This window comes from Phoxinus phoxinus (assembly GCF_949152265.1).
Source record: "Phoxinus phoxinus genome assembly, chromosome: 15".
Lineage (NCBI taxonomy): Eukaryota > Metazoa > Chordata > Actinopteri > Cypriniformes > Leuciscidae > Phoxinus > Phoxinus phoxinus.
Window position 1 is genome coordinate 6,264,908 of NC_136890.1, and position 14,585 is coordinate 6,279,492.

The window sequence follows — 14,585 nt, forward strand, 5'->3', positions numbered from 1 at the left end:
ATAAAAATGACATCTCATTTTTGAGACGATATGAGACTCAGTTTTCTAAACAGCATCTTCACTGATTAGGTTTCTTTGATTCTTGTTTCACTGCAGAAGTTTAGTGAATCCTGAATGATTCGAGTCCTTTAAGATTTGCTATGTACACGTGTATATATGTCACCATATACCCTCAAGCGTTTAACATTGACCAGTCCTTATGTATTTGGGCCAAGGACAGACTAAACCATTTTGAGAAAATCAGGGGTTAATGGCAATCGACAAGGGGTTCGTCTTTCACACATGGTCAGCTGCTTAAATTAGGCAAGTATGCATGCTGTAGAATACTAACATCTGCCTTTTCCAGTGTCATCGTATTAATTTTGTTACTTTAACTTTGATTTTATGCATAAAGAAAGTGTGCTCTGATTTACTTGCTCACATAAATCTCATTTTTTTTCCTGTCCCCTGTTTATGATATGAATCTGCCTTGTGACCTCTGGATTAGCAAACATTTTGTGTTTAGTTCTAAGGAAGACGCAGTCATAATTGATATGGCATGGGTATTAATTACTGAACATTTTATCTAGGGCAAAGCTTTCACGGTCCTAAACTCTGCTTGTTCCGACTAGAGCGGCCGACGGAGGCATTGCTAAGTGAATCTTGGAGGGATTTTGGAAGGTGGAGAGTTAAAGAAAGAGCAGCAGTGCAGTGCGGTTGTGTTGTTTAAACTTGTCATCTTGTTAGACTCCTTAATAATTGATAATCTCTCCCCCATACTTCATCTCTCTCTCTATCATGCATCCTTATCCATTAAGTGTTTGCTAAAGCAAGCATCACTATTGGCCTTCTATTGCACATAGTCATTTGAACAAAGCGTTTGTATTATTTAGAGCAGTTGTATTACAGACATGAAGGGAAGATCAAAAAGAGCAAAGATGTGCAATTTTTACCTTGATGATAAAACGGGCCAAAAATGTAAACAGATTTACATTGAAGAAAGGGACCTGGACCATAGATGTTTTACATTGACCAAACATAGAGACATGGGGTGCATTTCCATTTCCTAAAAACATCATTAGTCATCTATGTTTGCAAGTTCTCTTGTTAGCAACATAGTTTAACAATACTGTGTTTCCAGCATCACAAAGTTGTGTGGTCGGAACTACAGCTCTCATCCTCTGGTTAGAATGACATGGGCTGTGTCCGAAAGCTTAAAAATGCTTCCTTCGGAAGATGCTTTCCAAGGTAGGAAGGCATCAAGGCACGTCTGAACCCAATGTTAGCTTCACTTCCTGTCTCCTGAGATAACTTGATCAGGGGTGCGTTTCCCGTACAAAGCTGTAACTCGCTGCTTAGCTACCATAATACGATGCATCGTTGAAGAAATCAAGCTAGTCACGACTGTTTCCCGAAACCGTACTGTTGGAAAGTGGTAGTTCGTCCACGTTGGTTAATGATGTCACGCACATGGTGGAGTAATAACTCCATTGAATGAATCTGTTTGAGATCGAATTAATGCTAGATGTTTTTTTTTAGATGTTGCAATCACATAGCAACACCCTAGCAACCAAAAATAACACCCTAACATGGTGGCATCACACCAACAATCACTCAGAACACCTTAGCAACCATATAACGACGCTCTAGCAACCATAGATAACACCCTAGCATAGTGGCAACATACCAACAATCAATCAGAACACCTTAGCAACCATATAACAACACCCAAGCAACCACAAATAACACACTAGCATTGTGGCAACACACAAAAATCACATTAAAGGGCACCTATTATGGAATTTTGAAATTTACCTTTCATGTAGTGTGTAACATAGATCTAAGTGAACAAAAACATCCTGCAAAGTTTGAAATATGAAAGTGCACCGTATATAAAGTTATTGTCTTTCAAAAGTAAGAGTCGACTCTGAGTCATTTTTATGAATCGTTAGAAGACCGAAGCTTTTTCTCTGACTAGATGACGTCAACTTGTCAAGTTATTTGAATACGATACGCCCACTTATTGCGCTCCAAGGCCAGGGGAAAATATCATGGTGACGAGACGCTGTGTTCTGAAGTGCGGCTCAAAAGCCAACTTTTTTCATCTGCCCAAGGAGGAGCATTTGAAGACTAAGTGGCTACAATTCATATATATAACTATACCACAGAAGTATAGTCCGAGCCTTGTGCTTTGTTCGCGCCATTTTGAAGACGATTGCTTTTTAAATGCAATCAAACTTGGATTCGCGAGCCGGCTGATATTGAAGGAAGGTTCAGTTCACAACCTGTAAGTGTTATTAATAATTGTTGCATTTATGTTTTATGTAGCATGCTTAATAATTATTTTGTTTGTTGTGTAAGCACCGTTTAGCTTCTAGGTCTTCAATGACAATTGTATTGAGATATGTGAAGTGTTTGTCGTTGTTTTCGGAGTTGTCTTAAAGAATAGAGTAATACCTCGTAGTAACGTAAGTGCTTTTTTTTTTTTTGTAAAAACTTTATGTTTATGCTTCGGGCTAATGCAAACAAAGACTGATTGTGCTTTTACAATATGAACTCTGGGCTATGCTCGCTAACATAACATTAAATTCTTTATCTACAAAGCAGTGGACTATAATCATTATTATAACACGATTTAATTGATAAAAGCATCATTGTACTCCGTGTTAAACAATAAGTATTATCTCTGTAAACACTGCTGGGTCATCTGACCAATCAACGCAGATTAGTGTCGCGCAGAGGAGGGGTTTGGAAAATGAGTCGTTGAACGAATCATTTGGGAGTCGGTGAGCAAATCAGGTAAAAATAAATGCATATTATACGACAACAAAAGTGTTTTTTGACATTGCATGCACGTAAAACTGTTGTTGGGGACTCCCTAAACAACATTAGGAACATTTTAAATGTCATAATAGGTGCCCTTTAAGAACACCTAGTCAAGTCATCTTCATTTATATAGCGCTTTTATCAATATGGACTGTTTCAAAGCAGCTCTACAGAGATAATAGGAAATTAAAGTAACAGATTGTTTTGGCTTTACAGCAGATCTAGAATAAAGTTATTCTCCAGCTACATTTGGCTTTGATTGATTCACTTCTGTTGCAAAGATCATTAGTTACTACAGTTTTCTCGATTGTTTACAAGCATGCCTCATACTCTCAGAACTCTACACACAAATAAAAAAACACACACACAATGGGCAAAATCCCTCAATTCTCCTGCAAAATGAAACTTTACATTCAAAACAATGTTATTTCTTCTCAAAATGGTATTTTGTTTTCAAATGACACACACCATATGAATAGACATTTAGAAGAACCAGTTGAACACTGATGTGCTCAATGTAAAACACTTCTTCTCCATTCATCATAATGACTGAGGCCTTTTTTGTTCAGTGTTACACTTACTACAGACAGTACATGCATAAGTGTTGTAAAATATTTGAGAATATTGTTTTTATACTTTTATACACACAAATACACGGTAACAAATTTTTCCCACAAAAACAATGTACACAGTGTACATCCCAACACAAAGTTGCCCATACATTGGTCTACATACAAAACAACAGAAGAATTTACTGCATACAGTTACAGTAAAAAAAAAAAAAAGCTCTGATTGCTAATTGTAAAACTGTGTGATGGGTGTTTGCCCGTGTGATGAGTCAGTGTGCATATTTGAATGGCAGTGTTTTCCTTGTGAAAACGAGATTTTCTGCATGAAAATTGTGCCAAATGCAGAGAATTGTGTGTAGTGTTTTGAAAAAAGTGTGTTTTAGAACTGCAAATTGAGTGTAAAGCAGGAATTGTGCATGTAGTTTAGCAGAATTGGTTCAGGGGGTTGGTGCATGAGTTACATGTTGTGGTCATTGTGTCTCAAGTACCACTATTTGTGTGTAAACAATTGAGAAAAACTTTAACTTACACGACACCGTTCTAACAGAAAACCATTAATGCGATCCGACCTGCTCATTTGCTCGACAACAGTGCCTGGTGGCTCGAGAATGCAAACCTTGAAATAGGTTCCAAGGTGCAGGTGTTTAGAAAATAAAAAATTATCATCTCCGTGCAAACTTCAAAACGCGAATCTGTGAAAACGCTGATGGCGTGCATATATGCGTATTACGCCGGGTTCACACCGCACGCAGAAGCGACGCGGAAGCGGCGCGGAACGGAGGCCGCTTCCTTTCGGCGCCCATGTTAACCTATGGTGTCGTTCACACCAGACGCGGAGCGCCGCGGCATTTTTTGCGCGAGCCGCGAGTGATCCGCGTCAATTTTCTAATTAAAATACCGCGAGAACACAAACAAACAGGGAAAGAGAGAGAGAGAGAGGCAGGCAGGAGTTGATAAGTGAAAATGGATGATGTCAAATTACTCGCACTGGGAAACAGGAAGAGGAAAATAGATTTAATAAATTTGAAGAAAGGATGTATATTTCAACGGTATATCTACACTAGCCTACTAGGCTACTACTGTCTACCATGGTATTCTCTCTCTGGCTGCAGGTGTGTCTCGACAACGGATTAATAAAAGAAGTGTACAAACTTCTTGGTTACAGAAACATGGTGTATTCATTTTATGAGGTTATTTACTTAACCATGATGTGAAAAATAGCTCTGAATAAACAACAACTGAGCAGAAGCGCTTGTCGACCTCGGCGAAGAATACGCGTCTGGTGTGAACAGGCACGCGCCGGGCCGCGCGTGATTTTCCGTTCCGCGCCGCTCCCGCGTCCGGTGTGAACCCAGCGTTACGTGTTTAGTCTAGGTATGCGCATTTGAATATACAGGTGCTGGTCATAAAATGAGAATATCATCAAAAAGTTACCAGGACGTTTTCAGAACACTTCATGCTTCCTTCATTTTCCAGCAGGATTTGCACCTGCCCACACTGCCAAAAGAACCAAAACCTGGTTCAATGACCATGGTATTACTGTGTAATTTCATGTAATATTCTAATTTTCTGGGATTTTGATTTTGTGGGTTTCATAAGCTGTAAGCCATAATCATCTAAATTATAACAAATAAAGGCTTTAAATATCTCACTTTGCATGTAATGAGTCTATATAATATATTATTTTCACCTGTTAAGTTGAATTCTTGAAATAAATCAAATTTTTGATGATATTCTAATTTTATGACCAGCACCTGTATACGCGCAGGCATGTAGTCTTTCTCTTGAAATTGACCTCAACAAACTACCTGTCTGGCCTTAAAAATTCAGAATACAGATTTTTTTTTTATCGCTTCTGCGTGTCCATGCGAACCGGAATTATTTTATCTGTACAGAGGTAAAGGGAAGGGAGGGAGGTCTTCACAGGGGAGAGTCTAGTTGACACATCAGGACTGCGTTGTCGTGTCCAGGCGCAGGTCCTTCATCAGATCTGGATCTGGATAAATCTGGATAAACAGAGAGACTAATATTAGCGTAGACGCCATCCTTCTTATGATGTAAAGAGTACATCAGGATTTATGGGATGTGTTCCCGGGTTCCAGCTGACCTAATCTATGCAGCCTAACATTGAATTATAGAAATTGATAATGTTCTATGTATAAGCTAGGTCAAAGAGATGTGTTTATAGTCTAGATTTAAACTGACAGTGTGTCTGCTTCCCAGACAATGTTAGGAAGACTGTTCCAAAGTTTTGGTGCTAAATAGGAAAAGGATCTACCGCCAGCAGTCGATTTTGATATTCTAGGTATTATCAACTGGCCGGAATTTTGAGATCGCAATAGACGTGAAGGACTATAATGCGTTAAGAGCTCGCTCAAGTACTGCGGAGCTAAACCATTTAGTGCTTTGTAAGTAATCAGCAATATTTTAAAATGTATACAATGTTTAATAGGCAGCCAATGCAGTGTTGACAGAACGGGGCTAATATGGTCATACTTGCTGGTTCTGGTAAGAACTCGAGCTGCTGCGTTTTGGACCAGCTGTAGTTTGTTTGTTAAGTGTGCAGGGCAACCACCCAGTAGAGCATTACAATAATCTAGCCTTGAGGTCATGAACGCATTAACTAATTGTTCCGCATTTGTCATTAAGACCATATGACGTAATTTAGATGTATTTTTAAGATGGAAGAAAGCGGTTTTACAGATACTAGACACGTGACTTTCAAATTAAAGATTGGTATCAAAGAGCACACCCAGGTTCCTAACCGACGACGAAGACTTGACAGAGCAGCCATCAAGTGTTAGACAGTACTCTAGGTTATTACGTGAGGAAGTTTTTTGTCCAATAATTAGAATCTCTGTTTTTTCAGAATTTAGTAGTAGGAAATTACTAGTCATCCAATTTTTTAGATCAGCTATGCATTCCGTTAATTTTGTGAATTGGTAAGTTTCGTCAGGGCGTGAAGAAATATAGAGCTGAGTATCATCAGCATAACAGTGAAAACTAATGCCATGCTTCCTAATGATGCCTTTGCAACCACATAGCAACACCCTAGAAACCTCAAATAACACCTTTGCATTGTGGCAAGACACTAACAACCACTCAGAAAACCTTAACAAGCACATAGCAACACCCTAGAAACCGCAAAGACCACCATATCATTGTGGGTAGTGCACAGGCAAATACCAGGGTCACACTTTACTTTAAGGTGTCCTTGTTACAGTTATTACTGTAGTAAATTCATGTAACGTGAAACAAAGACACCGTAAAATAACCAATGTAGTTACCAAATGTAGTTCCTTCTATCATTGTAAGAGAAGAGATATGTAATGATATTAGAAATTATCTTCTTAATTCGATCCAGTGTAGTGCTTGATCCACATTTCACATTTTAAAATGTGCAGAAAGAGACATTTGCTTTTTATTAATTAATATTGAGAACGTTTTTTTCATACTGGAAGAGCAGAACGTCCAGTAGCTACCTGTAGAGTTCCTCTGTAGTGGAATTGGAGCCCCCACAGTGAGATGTATTTCACACAGTGTGCCAAAGCAGCCTGCGTCACAGGTAATAACAGCAAGGTCAAAAGCTGATGGTCATCAGAGCTGAACCAGAGCTGCTCAGTCGAGCACACAGAGACACTGTCCTGTATGAGACCATGAACCCATCGTCACTCACTGCAGAATGATGTGTTTGCAGCAGGGAATCTGCCTGTCAACCCCTGCAACCGCTTATCTAAATCTAAACCATATTATATAAAGAATATACATGTAATGTAATGTTTTAAACATGTAATTTTAAATTATAATTATATACCATTTATTGCAAAAATTCTAAATGTATTTTCAGTTACACATTTTCATATGAACAACCAGTCAGTAATGATACTGATGTAAGATTCCCAAACAGTAAAGGCCCACTGAAGTGTCTTGAAACGCGCAGTATTATTCAATGTGTTGAGGTCATTTCCTCTGAAACAGGAAGACAGGGTGGGACATGTCGAGTAGCTCCTCCCCTTTTTAAAAATAGCCAATAGCGTTGTGTTTATAACACAGCTCGACTAGAGCTGTTGAGCTCACTAAAGCCGCATTTGACTGCTTATGATACAGTCTAATAGATTCCCCTTTAATATTTAATATGAACTGTTAGTAAAGCAAAACAGTGAACATAATCAAGGATGTGTAGTTTGAAAAGTGTGTAATTTATGTTGGTGTTATCTCTTCTACTCTTCAGTGCTGTTTAATGCAGAGTCTGTCTAACCGTTTCTCCTCCATCGCTTTAAAATGCAGCGTTCTGTGCAGAATTCAAATGGGAACGATACGTTTTGTGGTCTGCACCACATATGATCCGCTCTGTGCTATCGTGTCTCTGGACCGGAGCTGGCACTGTTCGCGTGACACTAACGTGAAACCAGACTTCATTCTCCCCAATGGAAAGCATATTTACACTGTTTGAATCGTTCCCTATGCCCTATATATTCACCATGTAGAAAATAGTAAATGTGTGAACAAGTGATGATGGGAGTTGTTGTCTTTCATCCACATGAGCCAAAAATACATTTTCTAGCTTTTCTCAGTCTAGAAGGCACCAACTTCTAAAATAATTTCACATTTCTACCACATAAATGACCCATTTTATATACACATTCATCTTTCCAGCGGTGAAGTATCCCTTTAATGCAAATTGTGTCATTGTTTTGGAGCACACTAGCTTATAGATAACATACTAAAAGCCAAAAATCTTCATATTTTATTTAATTTTGACTTTATGAACATAAAGCATTTCTAGCTTCATTTGAGGTCAGTCAGTCATTGCTGAAAATAAATGTAGTTCAGTGAGAGAGTCAGATGTTGATTCAGTAGCAGCTCTGGTGATTCATTCAGTTCATTCAGTGAAGGATTTGTCCGACTGATTCAAACCGATAACTCGCCAGTGACTCTTTTGTGCTGTTCAATAAAAGAACCTGCTCGAAAGTAATTTCTTCATCAATCGGACTACATTGGTTGTAGCATTATGCTTTTTATTGTGCTGTTTTTCCACATTTAATTCAGAACTCAAGCTCAATCATATTTAGTATATTAAAAAATATGGTCCTTTCATATGCATTTGTGTATTAGTGTATTTTTTGTTTATAACTGTTGTAAATCAATGAACTTATTATACACACAACAGTCAATATTATGATACACTCAATATATATTCACGAGAACTAGCTTGCTCACTATTATATTTGATCTTAAATCTCTGCTGTAATGATGTGACTTGGTTTTGATTTTTATTCCTTTGATTTTTCTTTCCTCCACAGAGAGACACAAAAGGGCAGTTTCTCTTGGATCATGTGTGTAACTACTACAGCCTGCTGGAGAAAGATTACTTTGGCATCAGATATGTGGACCCCGAGAAACAAAGGGTAACTACACATTCACCACTCGGGCCCAATATTCGTTAAATATACTCTGACCTAAAAGTTTATTATAACTTCAGCAGATATACTGTGGCTCCAACATAAAACACATCACAACAAGTGGAATCTGCAATAACATTCTGCACAAGCTTTTACAATAAATAAACCTAAAACATACATTCAACTTAAAATCCTGCTTCCTGAGTGGCAAGTACAACACGGTTACAACAATTGGGGTCCGTAAGATTTGTTTTTGAAAGAGGTCTTGTTTACACTTTATTTTAAGGTGACGTTGTTACAGTGTAATTACACAAATAAGTGCATACTACATGTATGCCTACTTACTTTAGAGTTAAGATTAGGTTTAGGGTTAGTTAGTTAGTTAGTTATGCAGAATTTACTGTTGTTACTATAGTATGTTTAAGTAACCTTTAATTACACCTTAAACTAAAGTGTTACCAAAGTCTATTATGCTCACCAAGGGTGCATTTATTTTCTCAAAAATTCAGAAAAAACAGTAACACTGTGAAATATTATTACATTTAAAAATATATATTATATTTGAAAACATTTTTACAAATTGAAGCAATGTAAGTCTTTACTGACACTTTTGATCAATTTAATGCATCTAAAAATCTTACTGACCCCAAACTTTTTGAACAGTAATGTAAAAACTCATAAATCTTACATAAATCGTACTTATTTCTGTACTCTCACCAGATATTTTATCCTTAAGTAGCCTATCATACTGGCTTTAAATTCTGAACAAAGTTACCATGACAACCGACCAAGGGGTTTTACCCTGCCTACTGTATGTACGACAATGTTTCTTCAGTCGAGCAGAAAACCTCCCAGCAGAACTGTAGTGAATTATTTACAGTCATTTATGTTGTAATATGAATGCCCGCTATAGAAAAAAAGGGATTGTTCATCAGTGGGAATGTTGTTTACGATCATTTCCTGAGCAGGATATGCTTATCTAAAGTGTTTACCATAAACATTTTTGATTTGTCACCATCTTTACTTGTCAGCGCACAGCAGTGAATAATTCTTTCTCTTGTCATTTTTTACAGCATTGGTTGGACCCGAGCAAACCAGTCGTGAAACAGATGAAATGTAAGTTTTATTTATTTCGTTCTTGCCCTCAGGTTGGCATCAAGTCACATTTACTGTTGTTCGTGAAGTTTTGTCAGCGAAACCCGTTTCAATAGGAATTATGCATAAGGTGGTAACATTTTCCAATGCATATTTCACAAAGGGTTCAAGTTAGTCACATGCGTTTGTTGCTTTGACCAATATTAAGCTGCTTGGTTTGAAAGTGTCTCTCATCGCTATTTACAATAACAATGGACCATTTGCCAATGTGACCGCATCTTTACAAAGGTAAAACATTCAGAAAATGTGGTAAAAAAATTACAGAGGGGAGGTCAATGAACACGTAGCGGACAAGTGACAGAGAGAGATCGTAGACAAAGTGACGTCAATGAAGTCAATCTTTCCCTTTGAGCTCTTAACTTCTCAGACTCATTACGTTTATCTTTGAAGACTTCATTTCATTCTTCACCAGAGGGGTTTCCCTCATCTCATGGATTAATATAATCATTTTAGCTCTCCTCATGCCCTCGGTTTGTTCTCTGCATAATCCGTCTCACACTCACTGGCTTACGCTCAAGTTGTCTCTCTCTCTCTCTCTCTCTCTCTCCCCTCGTCTGATTGTTGATGTTGTGCTGTTTTCAGGTCACCAGCCATACACTATGTGCTTCAGGGTGAAGTTCTACCCTCAGGAGCCAATCAAGATCAAGGAAGAGCTGACAAGGTAACAGTTCTCTGATCTAATGTTCAAATTGCATTGGAATGACATAAAAACAACCCCGGCCAGTCACAGTATAAACAGCCCTGAATCGCTCAAGCCAAGTGTATGAGATTGAGGATTTTCTGGAAGAGATTTGCATTTTAAAAACACCTCCTGAGCAGACCGTTCCAGTTTCATCTGAAAGAGCATGTTTACTTTGTAGCTGAAGCCAGAACGGCTGATCGGTGGCTTCTTTCATGTCAAAGCAACCAATGTGATCTCATTACAGTGCATCTCACGAAACCTGTCAAGAACATGCACATTCATATTTCACTCCAAAATCAGAAGAAATTCTTCTTTTTTTTTTTTTTTTGAAATTAAACACTACAATTCTCATTACTATAATCAGTGGTGAGACCAAAAAAAAAAAGAAAAAAAAAAAAAATGTATATATATATATATATATATATATATATATATATATATATATAAAGTAATATAACAAAATAAGTAAATGTAATTTTTAGGACACTTAATTGCATGTTAATTGCAATAAAATTTAAATGTATTGTAGTTAATATTGTTATAGATTTATATTAAATGCTATCAGTTCAAATTATAAGTGCTTTTCTGAACCACAATAGGGCTTAATTACGTCTTTATCCCCCGGTTTCACAGACAAGGCTTAAGCTAGTCCCAGACTAAATGTGAGTTGAGCTGTCTGAACTGAAAGCAACTTGCACTGACACAATCTTAAAATATGTCAGTGCCATTGTTTTATCTCAAGATGCACACCAGTAATGTTTTATTCTAAGGCATGTTTATAAAAGTCACTTAAAGGTACAATATGTAGGTTTTTTTACCGCCAGGGGTCGCTAACCTCTTACAATAACAAAGGCGTATATTGATGACGCAAAGCATTAAGCGGAGTTATGGATCTTGTCGTCAAGCTGATGGATCTTTTATGGATGAGTGAATACATTGATGTTTTTAACATGACTGTGGTATGAAGCAGGGCGAATTAAACTTGTGAGGTAACGCAGCGCTGTTTCACTCGCTCTAACAGTTACACTATCACACTAAACGGCATTTGAGTGTGTTGAATGTTGTTAGTTAGGTTGTTTGTTGGCTATATGAGACTAGCAGTAAGCTAGATCAACATTAAAATAACATACAGATCATATTCTAACATTTCATCATGTTGAACTAAATAACATTGATTAGTTGTATGTACATTTGCTCACCTGTCTAATAAAGTACATGCAAACACTCGCGTCTCTGTCAAGTCGAAGTTAGTCGCGGAGCTCTCGGCATCTCGAAAGATGTTGATCTTCATTTTAGTCCTCTTTATGTCTCAAAGTCTGCTTGGCATGGTCCATAATGTTTGAACAAAACAACAACAGCGTGATCGTCCTGCTAGGCATAACCCAGTTGTCCACGTCTGTCGCCATGGTTACTATGGCAGTACGAGCAGGAAACCGAGGGTAACGCGGATATGACCCCATTGACTGGCGACTCCCTCACCCCTGCTCACACATCCCGTTTCCTTGGTTAAAATCACAATTTTCTCACGATGTACAAATAGTTGGAAACATTTGGGATATTGTACGTAAGTACTCAACTAAACAAAATATATAACATTGGCCTAGTGGTTTTTGGATATTTTACTGCAAAAATCCTACATATTGTACCTTTAAATGCCCTAATTGAACTAAGGCCTAACTCTGTGTTAATCTAAGCACTGTCTGTGAAACCAGGCCTATGTGTAATTTTACAATGACTTCTTCTGTCTTGTACTGACAAGCATTTAAGCACATAAACCAATATATCATCTATTGTCATTTCAAATGAAACTGTATTCTGTATACAGAAGCGGTATATCGTCTATTTAAATTAGTGCTGTCAAATTGATTATTCGTGAGATACTGTATATGTGTATGTAGCCTATGCATTTATATATAGGCTAAATAGATATGTGTGTGTATATATATTGTCACAGGTGGTTGCAGGTAAACAGACGAAGACGATGAATAAAGTTCCAACACCAAGTTTAATAATAATGTTCCAAAAAACTAGCAAACAGGACGGAGCAACAGACACTAAACGTAGACGTGACCGGATAACAAACAGAGGAAAAGGAGGAACTTAAGAATACTTTCATTCCAACAATGATCACAAATATTTCAATAACTTTTTAATTAGGCAAGAACTTTTCTGTTTTTGTAAAATATTTTTCTTTTCATCATTTCAGACATCCTTATTTTGCCATAAATTAATATGAAATATGTTTTCTCCTCAATTTTTATGTTAATAGGTTTTTTTTTGTCCTCAAAAGGAAGCAAAACATATTCTGAATAGACTGTCAGTGTCAATGTGTGTCACATATTCCTCTTACATTTTCAGAGAGCGACGTTGCAAGCACGAGCTTTGATTCCATCTCGCTGTATACACACACACACACACACACACACGCGCACACACACACACACACACACACACACACACACACACACACACACACACACACACACACACACACAGATTGTTGGTGTGACTAAATCATTAGTGCTGCTCTCACAACATGGTGCTCAGTGCATGTACACCATCTGAACTGTCAAGATAAATGTGTTTGTCTTTCTCGATCTTCCACGCTTTCTCTGTGCGCTGGAAAAGGAGAATGTTCCTGTGGCCAGACAGAAGCTTTAGAGAGAGCGAGGCGTGTGTGTGTGTGTGTGTGTGTGAGAGAGGGAGTTCAGGTTGTCTGAGTTTAAATAGTCTTTTCCTGTGAAAGAGAAAGCAAGGGTTTGAGATGGGCAAGAGATGCATTAATGTGCCAGTTCATGCTATTTTCTGCTCCATACTAGAGTTTTTCCTGTTAAAGCTGTTTGACACAGAAAACAACTATATATATTTCCTACCGCTCTCTCTCTCTCTTTAATATTTCATATAAAGAATGGATTTGAGTGCAGTGGGTTACAAAGAGCGAGAAGGGAGAAAACAGAAACATGCAAGTGCACAAAAGCAGATGCAAACGTTTGGCCAATGCATTCCGTCATACAAACTTCAGAAATCACCATCAAAGCAAAAAGGACCCTGTTATTCTTATTGTGAATTATTAATATATGGTCTCAGTGCACATTATTCCAATACTAAAAAAAGTTTTTAGAGTCTTTCATCAAACGCCTCTGAAATTACTTCACTGGATATCAAGTCCCTCCATTTACATAATCATTTTTTTCCTTGAATATCATGTTTCACTGTACTTGCAGATTTTAATAACATGTTTTCACACTTTTAAAAAGTGCACTTTGTAATAATGTCAAATTAAAAGTTTTACTTTAAAGTGTTTTTAAATCATTATGTTTTAATACTATTTTCATGCTTTAAAAAACTACACTTATTTTGATGTGTTGACTAACATACTAAAGCACATGTAAAGTATTATTATTTTATCTCTAGTTTGTTATTCAATATTAAATTCAAAGTTAACATTTTACATGTACTAAATTGCAACTTCATAATTACAGATGTGTAATTACAAATATATTAAAATGCAAGACTTACAAGTTTCAGTAGACATTTAAGTACAGCTATTAGTTTGCCATGAATGCTTGTCAGTACATTCACACTTTAACCATATTTTAAAAATACAATAGAAGTTATTATAGAATTACATATGAAGAAGATGTACTTAAGTTCTATTTGGGTTACTACAAAATGCAACTAATTGCATTTATTAAAAAGCTAAATTATAATACAACTTAATTTAATTGCAATTAACACGTAATTAGATGTCCAAAAGCTTTGTATTCAGTTTGCATTTAAGTACTGTATATTCGTTTCATGTATATTATTTCCATAAAAAGTATTCTTTTTTTAATATATGCTAAAGTGCACTTCTTTTTCCAAAGGGAAGTGAAATAGATTGTAAATTCAGTTTGCACTTGTCCTCTCTTCAATAATGTAGAGCCATTGTGCATTTTCAAGTTTGACCATAATTAAAAATATATATATATT

General features: G+C 37.0%; 1 protein-coding gene across 1 annotated transcript in view; it reads left to right on the forward strand.

The window, feature by feature from the left end:
- The window catches only part of frmd3 (FERM domain containing 3), a 65,219-nt gene that overhangs the window by 13,638 nt on the left and 36,996 nt on the right, over positions 1–14,585 (forward strand). The window contains exons 2-4 of the mRNA XM_079638460.1: positions 8,678–8,782; positions 9,850–9,892; positions 10,514–10,592. Coding sequence (XP_079494586.1) covers positions 8,678–8,782; positions 9,850–9,892; positions 10,514–10,592 — 227 coding nt within the window. The remainder of the gene's footprint in view (positions 1–8,677; positions 8,783–9,849; positions 9,893–10,513; positions 10,593–14,585) is intronic.